The 16,162-nt window shown below is 43.0% G+C and overlaps 1 protein-coding gene and 1 long non-coding RNA gene across 2 annotated transcripts in view; one reads left to right on the top strand and one right to left on the bottom strand.

Moving 5' to 3' along the window:
- Nucleotides 1–10,455, top strand: part of LOC124136549 — a 45,791-nt gene extending 35,336 nt beyond the window's left edge. Inside the window, exons 15-23 of the mRNA XM_046502468.2 lie at nt 182–309; nt 1,254–1,382; nt 1,993–2,166; nt 3,337–3,459; nt 4,090–4,278; nt 4,484–4,679; nt 5,338–5,617; nt 9,773–9,814; nt 10,356–10,455. Of these exons, the coding sequence (XP_046358424.2) occupies nt 182–309; nt 1,254–1,382; nt 1,993–2,166; nt 3,337–3,459; nt 4,090–4,278; nt 4,484–4,679; nt 5,338–5,617; nt 9,773–9,814; nt 10,356–10,364 (1,270 nt within the window). The 3' untranslated portion in view covers nt 10,365–10,455. The remainder of the gene's footprint in view (nt 1–181; nt 310–1,253; nt 1,383–1,992; nt 2,167–3,336; nt 3,460–4,089; nt 4,279–4,483; nt 4,680–5,337; nt 5,618–9,772; nt 9,815–10,355) is intronic.
- LOC124136551 lies at nt 222–12,028 on the bottom strand. Its single transcript, XR_006861392.2, has 3 exons — nt 11,695–12,028; nt 10,704–10,815; nt 222–353 (listed from the first exon to the last, which is right to left on the bottom strand). It is a non-coding gene; the product is annotated as an uncharacterized LOC124136551 (long non-coding RNA).
- Between the last annotated feature and the right edge of the window lie 4,134 nt (nt 12,029–16,162).

Here is a 16,162-nt window from a genome sequence, read left to right as displayed (position 1 = left end):
TTTTGGGGATTTTTATTTTGTAGCGAAGACTGAGCACACGATTTCAAAAACATTCCAGTTCAAAATTTTCACGATTTCAAAAATTAGGCCCAAAAATATATGATAACTAACAATTACTGTTCAGTATATGTGGTGATCTCCCAGCTGTCTGAGTCTCTGAGACCATGTTCCTGTGTTTCAGTGACCTGAAGGCTGACTATACTGGTAACAGCTGCCGCAATCCCGGTGGGGTCCTCCACAGACCCTGGTGCTACACCGACGTCAAGCCATCAAGCTGTACCATCAGATACTGCGAGCCATGCCAGAAAGGTAGGGTAGACATGGAGACTGGTGTCAGCTGGAGTATTTGGAAACTGTAACAGCAACAATAATTTATTTCCAAACGGTAAGGTAAGGCGAGGTGCATGAGGTGAGATGAAAATAGGTTTAACGTCGCGTCCAAGGTCATTGCACTTATGGAGCGATGTGTATACGTGTCCGGACTGAGGCCGTTTTTTTATAGTGCCAGCCAATTGAGATACCATGCTGCAGTGTAACATAGATTTATCATCCAAAACTGGCTCCCACAGGATATATCGCTTGGATGAGATCAAGCGATATCTACACTGTAGATATCGCTGCAATGAAATTACATCACGATGCTTTACAAACCATTGTGACGTCACTGGTTACCATGACGTCACAATCAAATGACATCACTTATGGCTCTGCTACTGAAGCCGTTTGCAGTACTTCTTACACTGAAGACACTGCTAATTACTGTCTACAAATTGAAAAAGTTGAAAGAATGATGTTGGATGATAAATAAAATCTCACCCTCGTGTCTTTTGATATCAAATATATCAACACTCGTTGATAAAAGTAGCAAAAATCCTCGGCAAGCTTCGGAATTTTTCCACTTTTATCAACTCGTGTTGATATATTTGATATCAAAAGACACTCGGGTGAGATTCTCTATATCCCACTCAGACACAGTATACATGATCCAAACCGACAAGTCCTTATTAAATCCCCATAACGAGGAACGCCAGGCTGGATAATATGTACCATCTTTTAACGTCTTTGGTATGACGCGGCCGGGATCGGACCACCGACTCTCGGCTCTCCGGGATATGGTCTATCCACTACACCATAGAGTTGGTCTCCATCAGTTAGGACTGACATGGTGTCACATCAATTGTTATGTTATCTGCCCTTTATCATGTGCCAAATATCACATACATTGCTGGTACCAGTGATGCTTCTCTCAACAGGCGACGTCTACGACGTCTACGACAACTGCGGCGATATCTTAAGACGACATCCCAAGTTCTGTGACGACGAAGAAGCTGAAAAGGGCTGCAGGAAGACGTGTGGTATTCTGGCGCCAAAGATTGAGACAGGCAAGTGGATAAATGTACCGACTGTAGCATCTTCCTGATGCAAGGGAGTTAACTGACTATAAAAGTCCAGTCGTCACCCTTGCCGAACTAGGCTGGAATTCCGGAGTTAACTTTTGGCTGGACTTACATGCATGGTCCATTCAAATTCGCGTAACGATCTAGACATACGGTTCGTAAATAGCATGCATACTCTGCAAACTGAACTGGACAGGAAAGAAGTAGCTTATTAGGGAAGTACTGACACGTGTTTTCGGTGTGTACTGACATACAAACCATGCATGCGCGACGCACACAATCATTGTGCGTGTATCATCGCGACGCCAATCGTTTTTAGTCACAAGCACAAAGTGTCGATGACATGAAAACTGCGCCATGCCACAACAAAACAGCCAGACCCAGTCTTTGGCAGTACTTGCTCGTTTGTGTCACTGTGGTAAGTTCTAAGAACCGAATCACTTCGGGCTTCCTTCCAACATCGGTGAAATAAAATGAAATTCGAACGAACAATTAACGGATCCCGACATGGCAAAGGGAGGCAACACTGCACAGTGAATTGAGGCTCCTCCAAATTTGTTTTAAATAAAATCACACTAAATGATTTCATTTCCAGCTAAATGTGGTTCTCCCCCTCCAATCAATGGTGCTCGCCTGACGGTGACACCCGGGGTCAGCTACAACACCAACGACGTCGTCATATACCAGTGCCTTGGCGACAGCTCCAAGATGTCATCCAGATGGTGTCTCTCAACTGGTGTGTGGTCCGACCTTCAAGGAGTTTGTGGAGGTAATGTTACGATACCAGTTCATATTGTTACACCGTGGGAAGGAAATGATGGATCATGACATGGCAACCTTAATGAACCCTTAAAATTGCGTGATAATTCAATATGTTATATTTTTGGTGTTTATACTGAATAGGTCAGTGCCATGCACTGTGCTAAATAGTCATCTATATTATTCTTTATTCAAAGGAGTGTTATGACCGGGCACAATTTGATGTAAAGACTGTATATGTCGCTACGGTGTTTGGAATTGGAACGTCTGTGGTTACCTGACCGAATTTACTACCAGCCCCATCAAATAACAGGTAGCATGGATTACTGACGACCGATTATATAGCTCACACAAAATATGCTTTGTGATTTTATGTAAGCCATTAATCAATTATTTCATAGGTCAAGGTCAGTTTTGAGGTCATACCCTAGGTAGTAGATAGGTCACTTTGACCAACCTTCAACAAGTAGCGTACGCAATAACTGATTTCCGATTCATCAATATACCGCTTATCTCTATCGGATATTCTTAAACTGATATTTAAGGTCATAATCAAAGAAAGGTCATACGCGCTATAACTATAATAAGAAATGATATTATCATGTTACAGGGTGCCGTTGTACAAAGCGATCTTAGCGCCAAGGTGATCGTAACTCCCATACCTTAACATAGACGTAGCGCTAAGGTTGTTTTTACAACAGTACCCTGGTCAATAAGTGTTTATAGTAAAAAGATTAAACTTAGTCCATATAAACCTCAGCGTAAGTCACTGAAATAGTTAGGTTTAGACAGACCTCAATTGACGGTCAAAGTCACATCTTCTTAAAGTAGATGCATACTGAAGCAACCTTCTGGGTAGGGATGAATCAGGTCTCATGTTTGTAAATTGAAATTTCTAGCACGTGATTGACCTCAATTTGAGGGTCAAGGTCAAAAGACCAGAATTACATATATTTTTCTTATTAGGACGCTGGAGCCATATGACTTTCTGATTAAAGTTGGACTATTTTAGTTTTGTGGGGTTTTTTCAATTCTGGAAATAAATGTATGGCAGTGAAGGAGTTGCTTATGATTTGAAAGTCCTCGCAAATTCGTTCCCTTTTACTTTTTGTATAAAACATGCTTTGTGCACGTGGGCCTTTCCAAGGCAGGCAATATATGATGTGTACATGTTTTCCAGAGTGTGCTGACCAGAAAACCATGTGTCAAAACCTGCTGAAGAACAACCGCACAATGTGTTCCACATCCCAAACTTACAGCAACAAATACTGTGCTGCAACCTGCGGGAAGTGCGCAGGGTCGAGTGAGTTAGGAACATCATTTGTATATTTATATTTGTCCTTTGTTCTTTAAAGTAATATGTCAAGACGAAAGGGCATGGGCATGATGAGGACCTTTTGGGCCAACTAAAATTGTGAATCTGAAATGTTCAGGAAACTTTGAAATATTGGTCATGAAATTGTCAGACATGGTTAAAGTACTACCAGAGTGTAAAAGGCTAAAATTTCATTGTTCTTTTTGTATGTAGTACTGAAAAGTATGTCAGTTATATCACGACGTGTCAGCTTGCTGTGGGTACGTAAATGATGCAGGATTTTGACAATTATCTATTAACTGCTCCCTTTTTGGTTTTTTTTGTTTGTTTGTTTGTTGTTTAACGCCGCACCCATCAATATACCAGCCGTATGGCGGCGGTCTGTACAAAATAGAGTCTGCCCCAAAAACTCCAGTGATTGACACCATGAGCCCGTTACGACAAATATGGGTTGCTGAAGACCAATTCCAACCAGGATCTTCACTGGGAGACTCTGATGTAGACGGTGGTTTTGCGGATGTTACGGTTACGGGTATGGAGAACAACCGTATGGTTACAGTACGTCCCAACGTTGACGAAATTTGTGTCGATATTATTAATCTATGTTCTCTATCTCAGAGGCTACATGCAGTGTGAAATCTCCCAAGTCATCTTCAAGGGCTGTGTTGGTCACTAAAGATCCGACCGTTAGCCAAGGACAATTTGTTCAGTATGAGTGCAGCACAGGATTCTTCAAACAGTCCGGCGAGACGGAACTCGCATGTTTGATGGATGGGACCTTATTCGGTGAAATGCTTGTCTGTGGAGGTAAATGAACGATAAAGTTCCTGCTCGATTGATTGGTTGGTTGTCGAAAATCAAGACATGGCGATATTAATTACCCCTTTACGACACTGGCTATGTAAACACTCACTCATGAAAAAATGTAATTCAACTTCATTTGTGAAATATTACGGGAATATTCTTCCATTTTTGTGTAGAAACACATTACAGTCCTTTACCTTTTTGAAAGGTGAAAACAAGGAGACACTTCCGGTGAGTGACCTTGAGGTGAAGCAGTACCAGCTCAGCTTCTTGTCAGCCTGGGCGTTCATTGCTAACACTCCTAACACTAACATCACAAGGGCCGGAGCTCTGAAAACCTGGTACTTCTACTGTGTCAAGGCTGGCCCGGTCAAGTTGGCAGTGTTTCGAGATACGTCAGTTGGGTAATTGGAGATATTTTGTTTACTTGGGTACCTAGTAGTAAAAGACCTGGACCCCGTTCCACAAAGTGAGTGAGTGAGTGAGTTGGATTTAACGTTGCTTTTAACAGTATTCCAGTTATATCGCGGCGCCTAAGACGATTGGGCCACCCGTGTTCCCCGTTCGAGTCTGGACCAGACAATCTAGATATTGACATCATGAGCATCGATCCATGCAATTGGGATACGATGACATGCATCAACCAAGTTAGCAAGACTGACCCCCCGATCCCGTTAGTCGCCTCTTACGACAAGCATGGGTTGCATATTCTACCCCGGATCTTCATGGCACCTGTCCCTTAAGAATATGCGGGGCTTGTGGTGCATTATTGCACTTAACGATGACATCGATTTCGTTTCATTGTCTTTTTATGTTATTTTTTAAAGAAACAGTCTGGGTACTCAGCATTGTTTCGATGCTGTACATTGTGAGCACACCTTATTTTTCGTCTATACCCCGTAACGTAAAACACTATTGAAGTCCTGAAGTTCACCAGGAGAATATTCAGACGTATATAATTAGATTTTAATAATATATTTATACTCATTTGTCACAAGGAGAACATGTGTGTTTCATGTATTCGAGAGGAACTAAAATGCGATATCGTGCATGGCCTTTCAGAGCCTTCGTAGTAGGGGTGACAGAAACAGAATGCGACGCGGACAGGGTCAACGTGGTGCACCTGAGCGGCCTGAGTGAGATCTTTGTGGAGGTGAACGACTACATAGGGGCGCTTGACATCAACGGGGGAGCACTGACCTACTCAATGTGCAATGACATGTCGTCCATGACTAGCGTTGTCTTCCTCTTTGACAAAAGCGTGCTGAGAACAAACAATACGGTCACATTCGCTTCCTTCCCTGTCTGTGCCTATGCAGCTCTAAACGCCGACGTTGGGCAGGTAAGTCCTGCCCAAATATCAGGGTGCATTCATCTATCTGCTTCTTTCTCAGTTAATGGGACATGCCAGGGTACACTTATCTGACTGCTTCTTTCTCTGTAAATGGGGCATGCCACGGATGCACATATCTGTCTTTTTCTTTCTCTGTTAATGGAACATGCCAGAGTGCACTTATCTGTCTGCTTCTTTCTCTGTAAATGGGATATGCCAGGAATGCACACACCTGTCTTTTTCTTTCTCTGTTAATGGGACATGCCAGGTTGCACACACCTGTCTGCGACTTTCTTAGTTAATAGGACATGTCAGAGTGCACAAACCTGTCTACTTCTTTCTCTATTAATGGGACATGTCAGGGTGCACACATCTCTCTGCTTCTTTCTCTATTAATGGGACATGCCAGGGTGCACACGTCTGTCTAGTTCTTTCTCTGTTAATGGGACATGCCAGGGTGCACTCATCTTTCTTTTTCTTTTTCTGTTAATGGGACATGCCAGGGTGCACGCACCTATCTGCTTCTTTCTCAGTTAATGGGACATGCCAGGGTGCACACATCTCTCTGCTTCTTTCTCTATTAATGGGACATGTCAGGGTGCACACACCCATCTGCTTCTTTCTCCATTAATGGGACATGCCAGGGTGCACACATCTGTCTACTTCTTTCTCCATTAATGGGACATGCCAGGGTGCACACATCTGTCTACTTCTTTCTCCATTAATGGGACATGTCAGGGTGCACACACCCATCTGCTTCTTTCTCTATTAATGGGACATGCCAGGGTGCACACATCTCTCTGCTTCTTTCTCTATTAATGGGACATTCCAGGGTGCACACATCTCTCTGCTTCTTTCTCCATTAATGGGACATGCCAGGGTGCACACATCTCTCTGCTTCTTTCTCTATTAATGGGACATGCCAGGGTGCACACATCTCTCTGCTTCTTTCTCCATTAATGGGACATGTCAGGGTGCACACACCCATCTGCTTCTTTCTCCATAAATGGGACATGTCAGGGTGCACACATCTGTCTACTTCTTTCTCCATTAATGGGACATGTCAGGGTGCACACACCCATCTACTTCTTTCTCCATTAATGGGACATGCCAGGGTGCACACATCTGTCTACTTCTTTCTCCATTAATGGGACATGTCAGGGTGCACACACCCATCTGCTTCTTTCTCTATTAATGGGACATGCCAGGGTGCACACATCTCTCTGCTTCTTTCTCTATTAATGGGACATGCCAGGGTGCACACATCTCTCTGCTTCTTTCTCCATTAATGGGACATGCCAGGGTGCACACATCTCTCTGCTTCTTTCTCTATTAATGGGACATGCCAGGGTGCACACACCTATCTGCTTCTTTTTTTGTTAATGGGACATGCCAGGGTGCACACACCTGCCGGCTTCTTTCTCTGTTAATGGGACATGCAACAGTGCACACATCTCTCTGCTTCTTTCTCTATTAATGGGACATGTCAGGGTGCACACACCCATCTGCTTCTTTCTCCATAAATGGGACATTCCAGGGTGCACACATCTCTCTGCTTCTTTCTCCATTAATGGGACATGCCAGGGTGCACACACCCATCTGCTTCTTTCTCCATAAATGGGACATGCCAGTGTGCACACACCCATCTACTTCTTTCTCTATTAATGGGACATGCCAGTGTGCACACATCTCTCTGCTTCTTTCTCTATTAATGGGACATGCCAGGGTGCACACGTCTGTCTAGTTCTTTCTCTGTTAATGGGACATGCCAGAGTGCACACATCTGTCTACTTCTTTCTCTATTAATGGGACATGTCAGGGTGCACACACCTGCCGGCTTCTTTCTCTGTTAATGGGACATGTAAGGGTGCACTCATCTTTCTTTTTCTTTTTCTGTTAATGGGACATGCCAGGGTGCACACCACTATCTGCTTCTTTCTCAGTTAATGGGACATGCCAGGGTGCACACATCTGTCTACTTCTTTCTCTATTAATGGGACATGCCAGTGTGCACACATCTCTCTGCTTCTTTCTCTATTAATGGGACATGCCAGGGTGCACACGTCTGTCTAGTTCTTTCTCTGTTAATGGGACATGCCAGGGTGCACACATCTCTCTGCTTCTTTCTCTATTAATGGGACATGTCAGGGTGCACACACCTGCCGGCTTCTTTCTCAGTTAATGGGACATGTCAGGGTGCACACACCTGCCGGCTTCTTTCTCAGTTAATGGGACATGTCAGGGTGCACACACCTGCCGGCTTCTTTCTCAGTTAATGGGACATGTCAGGGTGCACACACCTGCCGGCTTCTTTCTCAGTTAATGGGACATGCCAGGGTGCACACATCTGTCTACTTCTTTCTCCATTAATGGGCCATGTCAGGGTGCACACACCCATCTGCTTCTTTCTCCATTAATGGGACATGCCAGGGTGCACACATCTGTCTACTTCTTTCTCCATTAATGGGACATGCCAGGGTGCACACACCTATCTGCTTCTTTCTCCATTAATGGGACATGCCAGGGTGCACACATCTGTCTACTTCTTTCTCTATTAATGGGACATGCCAGGGTGCACACATCTCTCTGCTTCTTTCTCTATTAATAGGACATGTCAGGGTGCACACACCTATCTGCTTCTTTCTCTATTAATGGGACATGCCAGGGTGCACACATCTCTCTGCTTCTTTCTCCATTAATGGGACATGTCAGGGTGCACACACCCATCTGCTTCTTTCTCCATTAATGGGACATGCCAGGGTGCACACATCTGTCTACTTCTTTCTCTATTAATGGGACATGCCAGGGTGCACACATCTCTCTGCTTCTTTCTCCATTAATGGGACATGCCAGGGTGCACACGTCTGTCTAGTTCTTTCTCTGTTAATGGGACATGCAACAGTGCTCACATCTGTCTACTTCTTTCTCTATTAATGGGACATGTCAGGGTGCACACATCTGTCTACTTCTTTCTCTATTAATGGGACATGCCAGGGTGCACACATCTGTCTACTTCTTTCTCCATTAATGGGACATGTCAGGGTGCACACACCCATCTGCTTCTTTCTCCATTAATGGGACATGCCAGGGTGCACACATCTGTCTACTTCTTTCTCTATTAATGGGACATGCCAGGGTGCACACATCTCTCTGCTTCTTTCTCCATTAATGGGACATGCCAGGGTGCACACGTCTGTCTAGTTCTTTCTCTGTTAATGGGACATGCAACAGTGCTCACATCTGTCTACTTCTTTCTCTATTAATGGGACATGTCAGGGTGCACACATCTGTCTACTTCTTTCTCTATTAATGGGACATGCCAGGGTGCACACATCTGTCTACTTCTTTCTCCATTAATGGGACATGTCAGGGTGCACACACCCATCTGCTTCTTTCTCCATTAATGGGACATGCCAGGGTGCACACACCTGTCTGCTTCTTTCTCTATTAATGGGACATGTCAGGTTGCACTCATCTTTCTTTTTCTTTCTCCATTAATGGGACATGCCAGGGTGCACACATCTGTCTACTTCTTTCTCCATTAATGGGACATGCCAGGGTGCACACATCTCTCTGCTTCTTTCTCCATTAATGGGACATGTCAGGGTGCACACACCTATCTGCTTCTTTCTCCATTAATGGGACATGCCAGGGTGCACACATCTGTCTACTTCTTTCTCTATTAATGGGACATGCCAGGGTGCACACATCTCTCTGCTTCTTTCTCTATTAATGGGACATGCCAGGGTGCACACACCTGTCTGCTTCTTTCTCCATTAATGGGACATGTCAGGGTGCACACACCCATCTGCTTCTTTCTCCATTAATGGGACATGCCAGGGTGCACACACCTGTCTGCTTCTTTCTCTATTAATGGGACATGTCAGGTTGCACTCATCTTTCTTTTTCTTTCTCAGTTAATGGGACATGCAAGGATGCACTCATCTGTCTGCTTCTATCTCTGTTAATGGGACATTACAATCAAACTAATACCTTTGTTTTAGCATGTGTATGTAAACTTCATATACCAACAGTCGCCATCGATTTCTATTCACACTTTGAGCTGTGACGTTGTAACTTACTCTCTTTTATCCCGACTGCTACATTTACCTGTTACTATTTCTCTTTCCTTCGAAAGTACTTCTAGTTTTGTTTGTGTTTCAGATAACTTCGTCAGGCTACAGGATAATAAATTACAAATATCAGGTAATTTTTGTTGATATAAAGCTTCAGATGCCAGACGTATACAGAGAACCCATGTTCTTCCAGACCTTCTAATCTGGAAACACCTTCTGACGGACGACCATGTTGAAAACATTTGTATTAAAATTAAGTGACATAATCTAAGCCAACTACCTAAAGGAGCATCCATTAGGCGGTGGAAGGGCGGGGTTAGTGGTGCTGAGGTGTAAGATAACTTCTATTTATAAAATACCCAATTTATTGTGTTAATAGTGAAAATGAATGGATTGTTTGATTGTTCTCAGTAAATAAATACTTTGTTAGTTACAGCAGGGAATTGTTCTCAAATCCCCATACAAATAAAAAAGAAGCCCTCTTAGTCTACATGTACAATCAAAATCAGTGTACATTTCAATTAATGTTATATCAATTTAACAAATAAATGAAAGCAATAGTCACCTGCACATCTTTAAATGACTAATGATAACCCCTGGACAAGGTTATTCTGGTGTTCAAATTGCAATATTATTTCACTATTATGTTTGGTTTTTATCTTTTCTTGTAGATTGGATAACCCAATCTGTGCGATGGCTGTCTGGTGGCTGATAGTTACTCCCTCAAGTTAATGTATCATCACAAGGAAATAAAACACCATTGGGTATAAACACACATTTTGTCATGTTTAATTAAAATCCATGTGAGCTTTGGCATCCCATGCTGTGGCGCACCCGTCCCCTCACTGCCCTCTAATGTCCAACACTTCTCTGAAGAGATGAGCTAGAATCTGTAGGGGGATGTCTAGCATCATGATATATCCAAATTTGTTCGCAACGTTAAAATAAACAATGACATGAAAACAAATACATTTTTGACAAATATTGAATAATACATGAAGCACACGAAGGAAATATACCTTGAATGTCTTCTTGAAGTGATCCAGTGCTCTCGGAATTGCTTTGCTCAATGCTCACACATGGATCACCTTGGACCCCGTTAAACCATTACAAGCAAATCAACATCTGGAACTAACTTCCACTGAACCCAACACCAGATCTGACTGCAAACCACCCCAATGGACAGGCGCACAAGTAACCCCACCAGTACCCTCTAATAATAAATCTGAGTTAGCGAAAGACGCCAAAAATGGCAGGCCCCCCTCTAGCATTAAAAACCGGAGAACCTGTGACCCTCAGAATACCAATGGGTGGAATGTTGAATTATCCCACATAAATGTTGGATAAAACTCGTCAGGATGGCGTCTTTTTTTATCTAACTTATAAACCGAAAAAGAAAGAAACTTAAAACAACATTTATCAACAGTTTTATGATTCATACATACTTTCCATGAACATCAGGTAACGGGCGTAAACTATGTTGGTGGAGAATGGTTACTTGAAAATATATATTCTTAAAAGCATTGTGATTTATAAGTGCGTCTGTAGCAACAAAGGTTGCGTGTTCGATCCGCGGGAATATGAAGAAAACATTTGTCATTTTACATTTCATTACATTATGTCCAAATGCAAAATAAATTTCTTGCGAGAAACATGTGTTACAATTATAAATGGAAGTTGTATTCATAAAATCCCCGTGATATTATATGAACTCCCGGCGATATTATAACATATACTCGTATATTGCAACTATCCCGGGATCCCTTTTTTATGAGATTTAACGCGTCTAAAGAACTATAGGATGACGTCACTGGAGTGAGTGAGTATGGTTTTACTCAGCTTTTAGAAATATTCCAGCAATGTCACGGCCGGGAACACCAGAAATGGGCTTCACACAGTAGACCCATGTCGGGAATCGAACACGGGTCTTCGGCGTGACAAGCGAACGCTTTAATCACTAGGCTACCCGACCGCCCCTACGTCACTGGATGTTCAGAAGCGAAACTATACCTTTTGAAATATAAGGTAGCTACTCCTTCCTTACAACAGCAGACTTTGGTAGTTGAACACCACAAACATTCTCATCCTCCAGTTAATGACATCAGCAAGAGGCTGGGACATGACATTCATAAAAAACAATGGGGAGAAGTTTTTGAATAATCTCTAATACAACAACCCTGCTGGCAGTGACATAAGACTGTTCCCCCAAAAGGAGGACGTCCTCCAACAGCATAACTAAAGTGTCCGTGTGTTCCTCAGAATATTCAAATGTATATGATTTATTAATTTGCAGTTTACACGATATACGGCTTTTCCATTGGACGAGAGGTCGGTCACATGACCGCGAAATTGACTTTCATAAGTGTATGAACGACACAATTTGACGTTCATACGTTTTTCATGAGACAGTGTTCTTGAAATGACGTAAACACTGACGGACTACTTCCACATTCCTGGGGAAACCCCTGGGAATTCCCTAGCACGAAAACATACATAAGCGTTCTTTCTGATCATTTAGAACCTTTATTCTTGGTCTCAGCGTTTCAGTATACGTTAAGAGATGTCAGACTGCGTGACTGCATAATTGTTCACGAATATCCTCGCTGCGGCCTATCCTAATGAACAAACGAAGAAATGCACATCTAAACTATCGTAGTATCGACTCGATCCGTGTCTAGGCTGACACTGACCGTCTCCAGCAATCTATGAATTTACCATAGTGTCTGTTTGACGCATCTTTATTCACCTTTCAATGATCGGCCAGTTGATCAATGGTGACAAACACATGTAACCGCCATAGGTTCATTAACAACTTCGGAAATCTCTCCCGTCACGTTTATCGTGTCGGCCATTTTGACGTCTTGTACTTGATGTAAATGTATTACGACGCGCTGTCATTGTGACTTACTTACTGGTCCTTTCTCGTCTAATGAGGATATGATTTGAATCCATGTGCTGTGTAAGATGTTTCTGAAGAGCAAGTTGTGCATCCATACGCCCATGTCACCTCTCTTTTTGAGGAACTTTTTTACTCCGCGATGTAGCTGGTTGTTGTATGGCTGAAAGTGTTAACATGAAGTCACACGTACTAAATAGAATTGTGTTTAGATCTTGGCCTACATCCTTTGAGGTGAGAAATTGTGATAAAAAATTTATAAGAATTGACTTTCACTTTGTGTGAGTTCGCAAGCTCCGACGTTCATACAGTTTGGCCCTCACTCTATGAAGGTTCATTCTCCAATGAACTCACACAAAGTGAAGGTCAATTCTAAAATATCATCCAAACTGGCTCCCCCAGGAGATATCGCTGCAAAGAAATTGCATCACAATGCTTTGCAGACCATTGTGACGTCAGTGTTACCAGGTTGTCACAATCAAAGGACATCAACAACGTCTCTGCTACTAAAGTTGTTAGCAGTACTTTATACACCGAAGACACTGCTTATTACTGCCTACAAAGAATGATGTTCGGTGATAAATAAAATCTCACCCTCGTGTCTTTTGTTATCAAAAAAAGCAACACTCGTTGATAAAAATGGATTCTCTATTTCGTCAACTTTAAGCGACACAAATCCTTTTGAAAAAGGCAAGTACTCCGCATCCGGAACAATGGGTAGATGCACAAGTCAAAAATACTTCTCGGTGTTTCTGACATCAGACATAAGCTGGGACTCTAATTGCATGGAGAGAGGTTCATGGCTGATTTTCGTCCTTGAGTTTGCTTTAATCAGAAATCAAATTACCTGGCTTCTGTAAATATCTGTATCTAGTACCAACCAATAAAGCTGAATCCTCTTTTAAACCAACTGGGGTATCGGATGTTCTGAGGAATGAACAAGCCGATTTCCTAAGATGCGAACCTGCCTCAACACAAGTAGCTGACTTCTCCTGACCTGAATTGCCAGACTGACCTGACCTGAAATTACCCCTATAGATGTATTCCTGGTAGAGTAACTGCACTGCCTGAAATTACTCTTGTGAGTAACCGAGTCACTATCTGCCAAGGCTGCAGTCCAGTGCAGCTGATCCGTCTACTGTTCACCCAAATAAGTCCGAATATCAGCATACAAACACTGCTTGAAATCTTCCAAAAAAATCAGCTGCCTCAGCCTGTCAAAATTTTAACCAACATCTTTCGATCAGCGCAACCAATCAAACAAAGTCTCCTTTTTCCGTGCAAACTCGATATCAGTATTAGCACCCCTGTTGTTTGACTGCCTAAATGTTTGCCTAAATGCCCCAAGGACCAACTCACAAACCTCCAACATGGTCTTTTCAACCTCATCATAACTTGAACTGACACCAAATGTTAGCGCTAAATAAACTTCATGAGCGTTGCCCTTTTGTACACTAAGCAATAATTTCATCAATACTCTTTTCGCCATTTCAAATTTGTTGCCAACAATGGAGTGAGTGTATGAGTTGGGTTTAAGGGCACTTTGATTTTCAAAACGGAAGAAAACAGCCGAACTTGGCTAGGAGATAAGAAGCAGATCAGGTTGAAAATGCCTCGAATCGCCCTCTATTTGTTGTGTATGTGTGCAATCTGCCTTTTAGACACTGGCCCATCCCGAACTTTTCGTACCACCAATCCTGCCATGTTCATGTACACAACAAGGGCAGATAACTCTACTTCCAGTACAAACCATTTTGGAAATATCCTCCCGCCGCTGTCGACTGCTGTTCCGCGAAAACGACAAGAAAATCCAATATCATAACAAACTCAATGGTTCGAATCCCATCACGGGACTCCGAAATGGTGTGGCCTCTACACATGCAGATATAATATGTAGTATTTAGATTCATCTTTCTTTAGATATATATGTTGTGACCACATGTGAGGTTGAGGTTTCATGGCCAAAATTTTAAAACTTTGCAGTGAGAGAGCGAGTGTATGTGTTGGTGTTTGAACCAGTTAGGATTGCCTCGCGTTATTCTGTAACTTACTAAGACCGCCTCCGTGGTCTAGTGGAAGAGCGTCCGCCCGGAGAGCGGAAGGTCCGGGGTTCGATCCCCGGCCGCGTCATACCAAAAGACGTTAAAAGATGGTACTTGTTGTTACCCTGTCTGGCGCTCGGCATTAAGGGGCTAAAACAAGGACTGGTCGGCTCGAAGTCAGTATACTGTGTCTGAGTGGGGTATTCATGTTAAACTGCGGCATGCTATCTCAGTGAGCTAGCACTATAAATCGGCATCAGTCCGGACTAGTACAAGCAGCCACACAAACACATACACATACCTGCACGTCGCTATATAAGTGCAATAATCTTGGACGCGACGTTAAACCCCATTTCACCTCACCTCACCTGTAACTTACTTAGCGTATACAGTATCAGTTATGTATAACAAACTTTTAATTCACAGATGTCAACGCTGCCTGACGAAACGATTGTAGTTTGTTTGACTGGCTTCCGTTACTGGGAGATTGTAAATTAAGAATGAACTGTGGGTTTTTCAAATGATTTAAACTCATTTGATCAACAAAGCAGTTGTTTATTTTATAGCTACACTGTGGTACAATGTTTATATGAAAATCGTCGCGCCCAAGTTGATTCGCGCCTAATTCAGGTTTTAAATGTTTATTTCATTTAGTTACGAGGCATACACGGTCAGGATTGACTGGACATTGAGTCGTATTAGGGGGCACGGGTGGCCCAGTCGTCTAAGGCGCCGCGATTCGCAGTGCAGTTGCGTCCTTTGGGCACGCAAGAAACCTATGATTGTGGGTTCGAATCCCGGTTCGCCCAAATTATGTTTCTATGTTTGTCAGCACCGTACCCGTGCTCGTGGGTAAACGTCTGCATCACTTCGGACTTTCCGCCCACATTAAGCTGACACGCCGTGATATAACTGGAAAACTGTTAAAAGCGGCGTTAAACCTAACTCACTCACTCGTATTGATTACGCGTCTTTGCGGCGAAAACGAACAAAATACGTTGTAACATTTTAAGATTAGATTTGAAATAACAATAATTGTTCGATTCCGATTGTCAATCGGTATTATCAAATCACCAGCTCTGATTGAATCAGCTGACTTGACGGCCTCATTAGTTCGGAAGATAATATTTCTAGAAAACTACTTCTCTGCAACTCTGCACAGCGAATCGCGGCGCCTTAGACGACTGTGCCCCCTAGGTTTCGTAGAAACCATGCTAGAAATTGATCAAGAGAGACTCAGTGTATTCCAAAAATTTTGTGACCACAGTGAGCATGAAATGTGGAGCTTTGTCGCGAAAGTGTTTGGTTCCAAATTCAATGCTGTTCAGGGGATGGAGCATCTGCCCGAGCGGAAGGTCGTTCGCTGGGTCGATCCTCGGGCGCGTCTTACCAAAAGACGTTAAAAGATCGTACTTGTTGATACCCTGCCAGCAACACACACACACACACACACACACACACACACACCAAACACACACACACACACGTGCATGGACGTGGCTGTAGTGGCTCATAGTGTGGTGATATTTTTGTATCTACG

Source organism: Haliotis rufescens, unplaced genomic scaffold, assembly GCF_023055435.1.
Source record: "Haliotis rufescens isolate VD_foot unplaced genomic scaffold, xgHalRufe1.0.p SCAF_12, whole genome shotgun sequence".
Lineage (NCBI taxonomy): Eukaryota > Metazoa > Mollusca > Gastropoda > Lepetellida > Haliotidae > Haliotis > Haliotis rufescens.
This window is presented reverse-complemented; position numbering and strand designations above follow the sequence as displayed.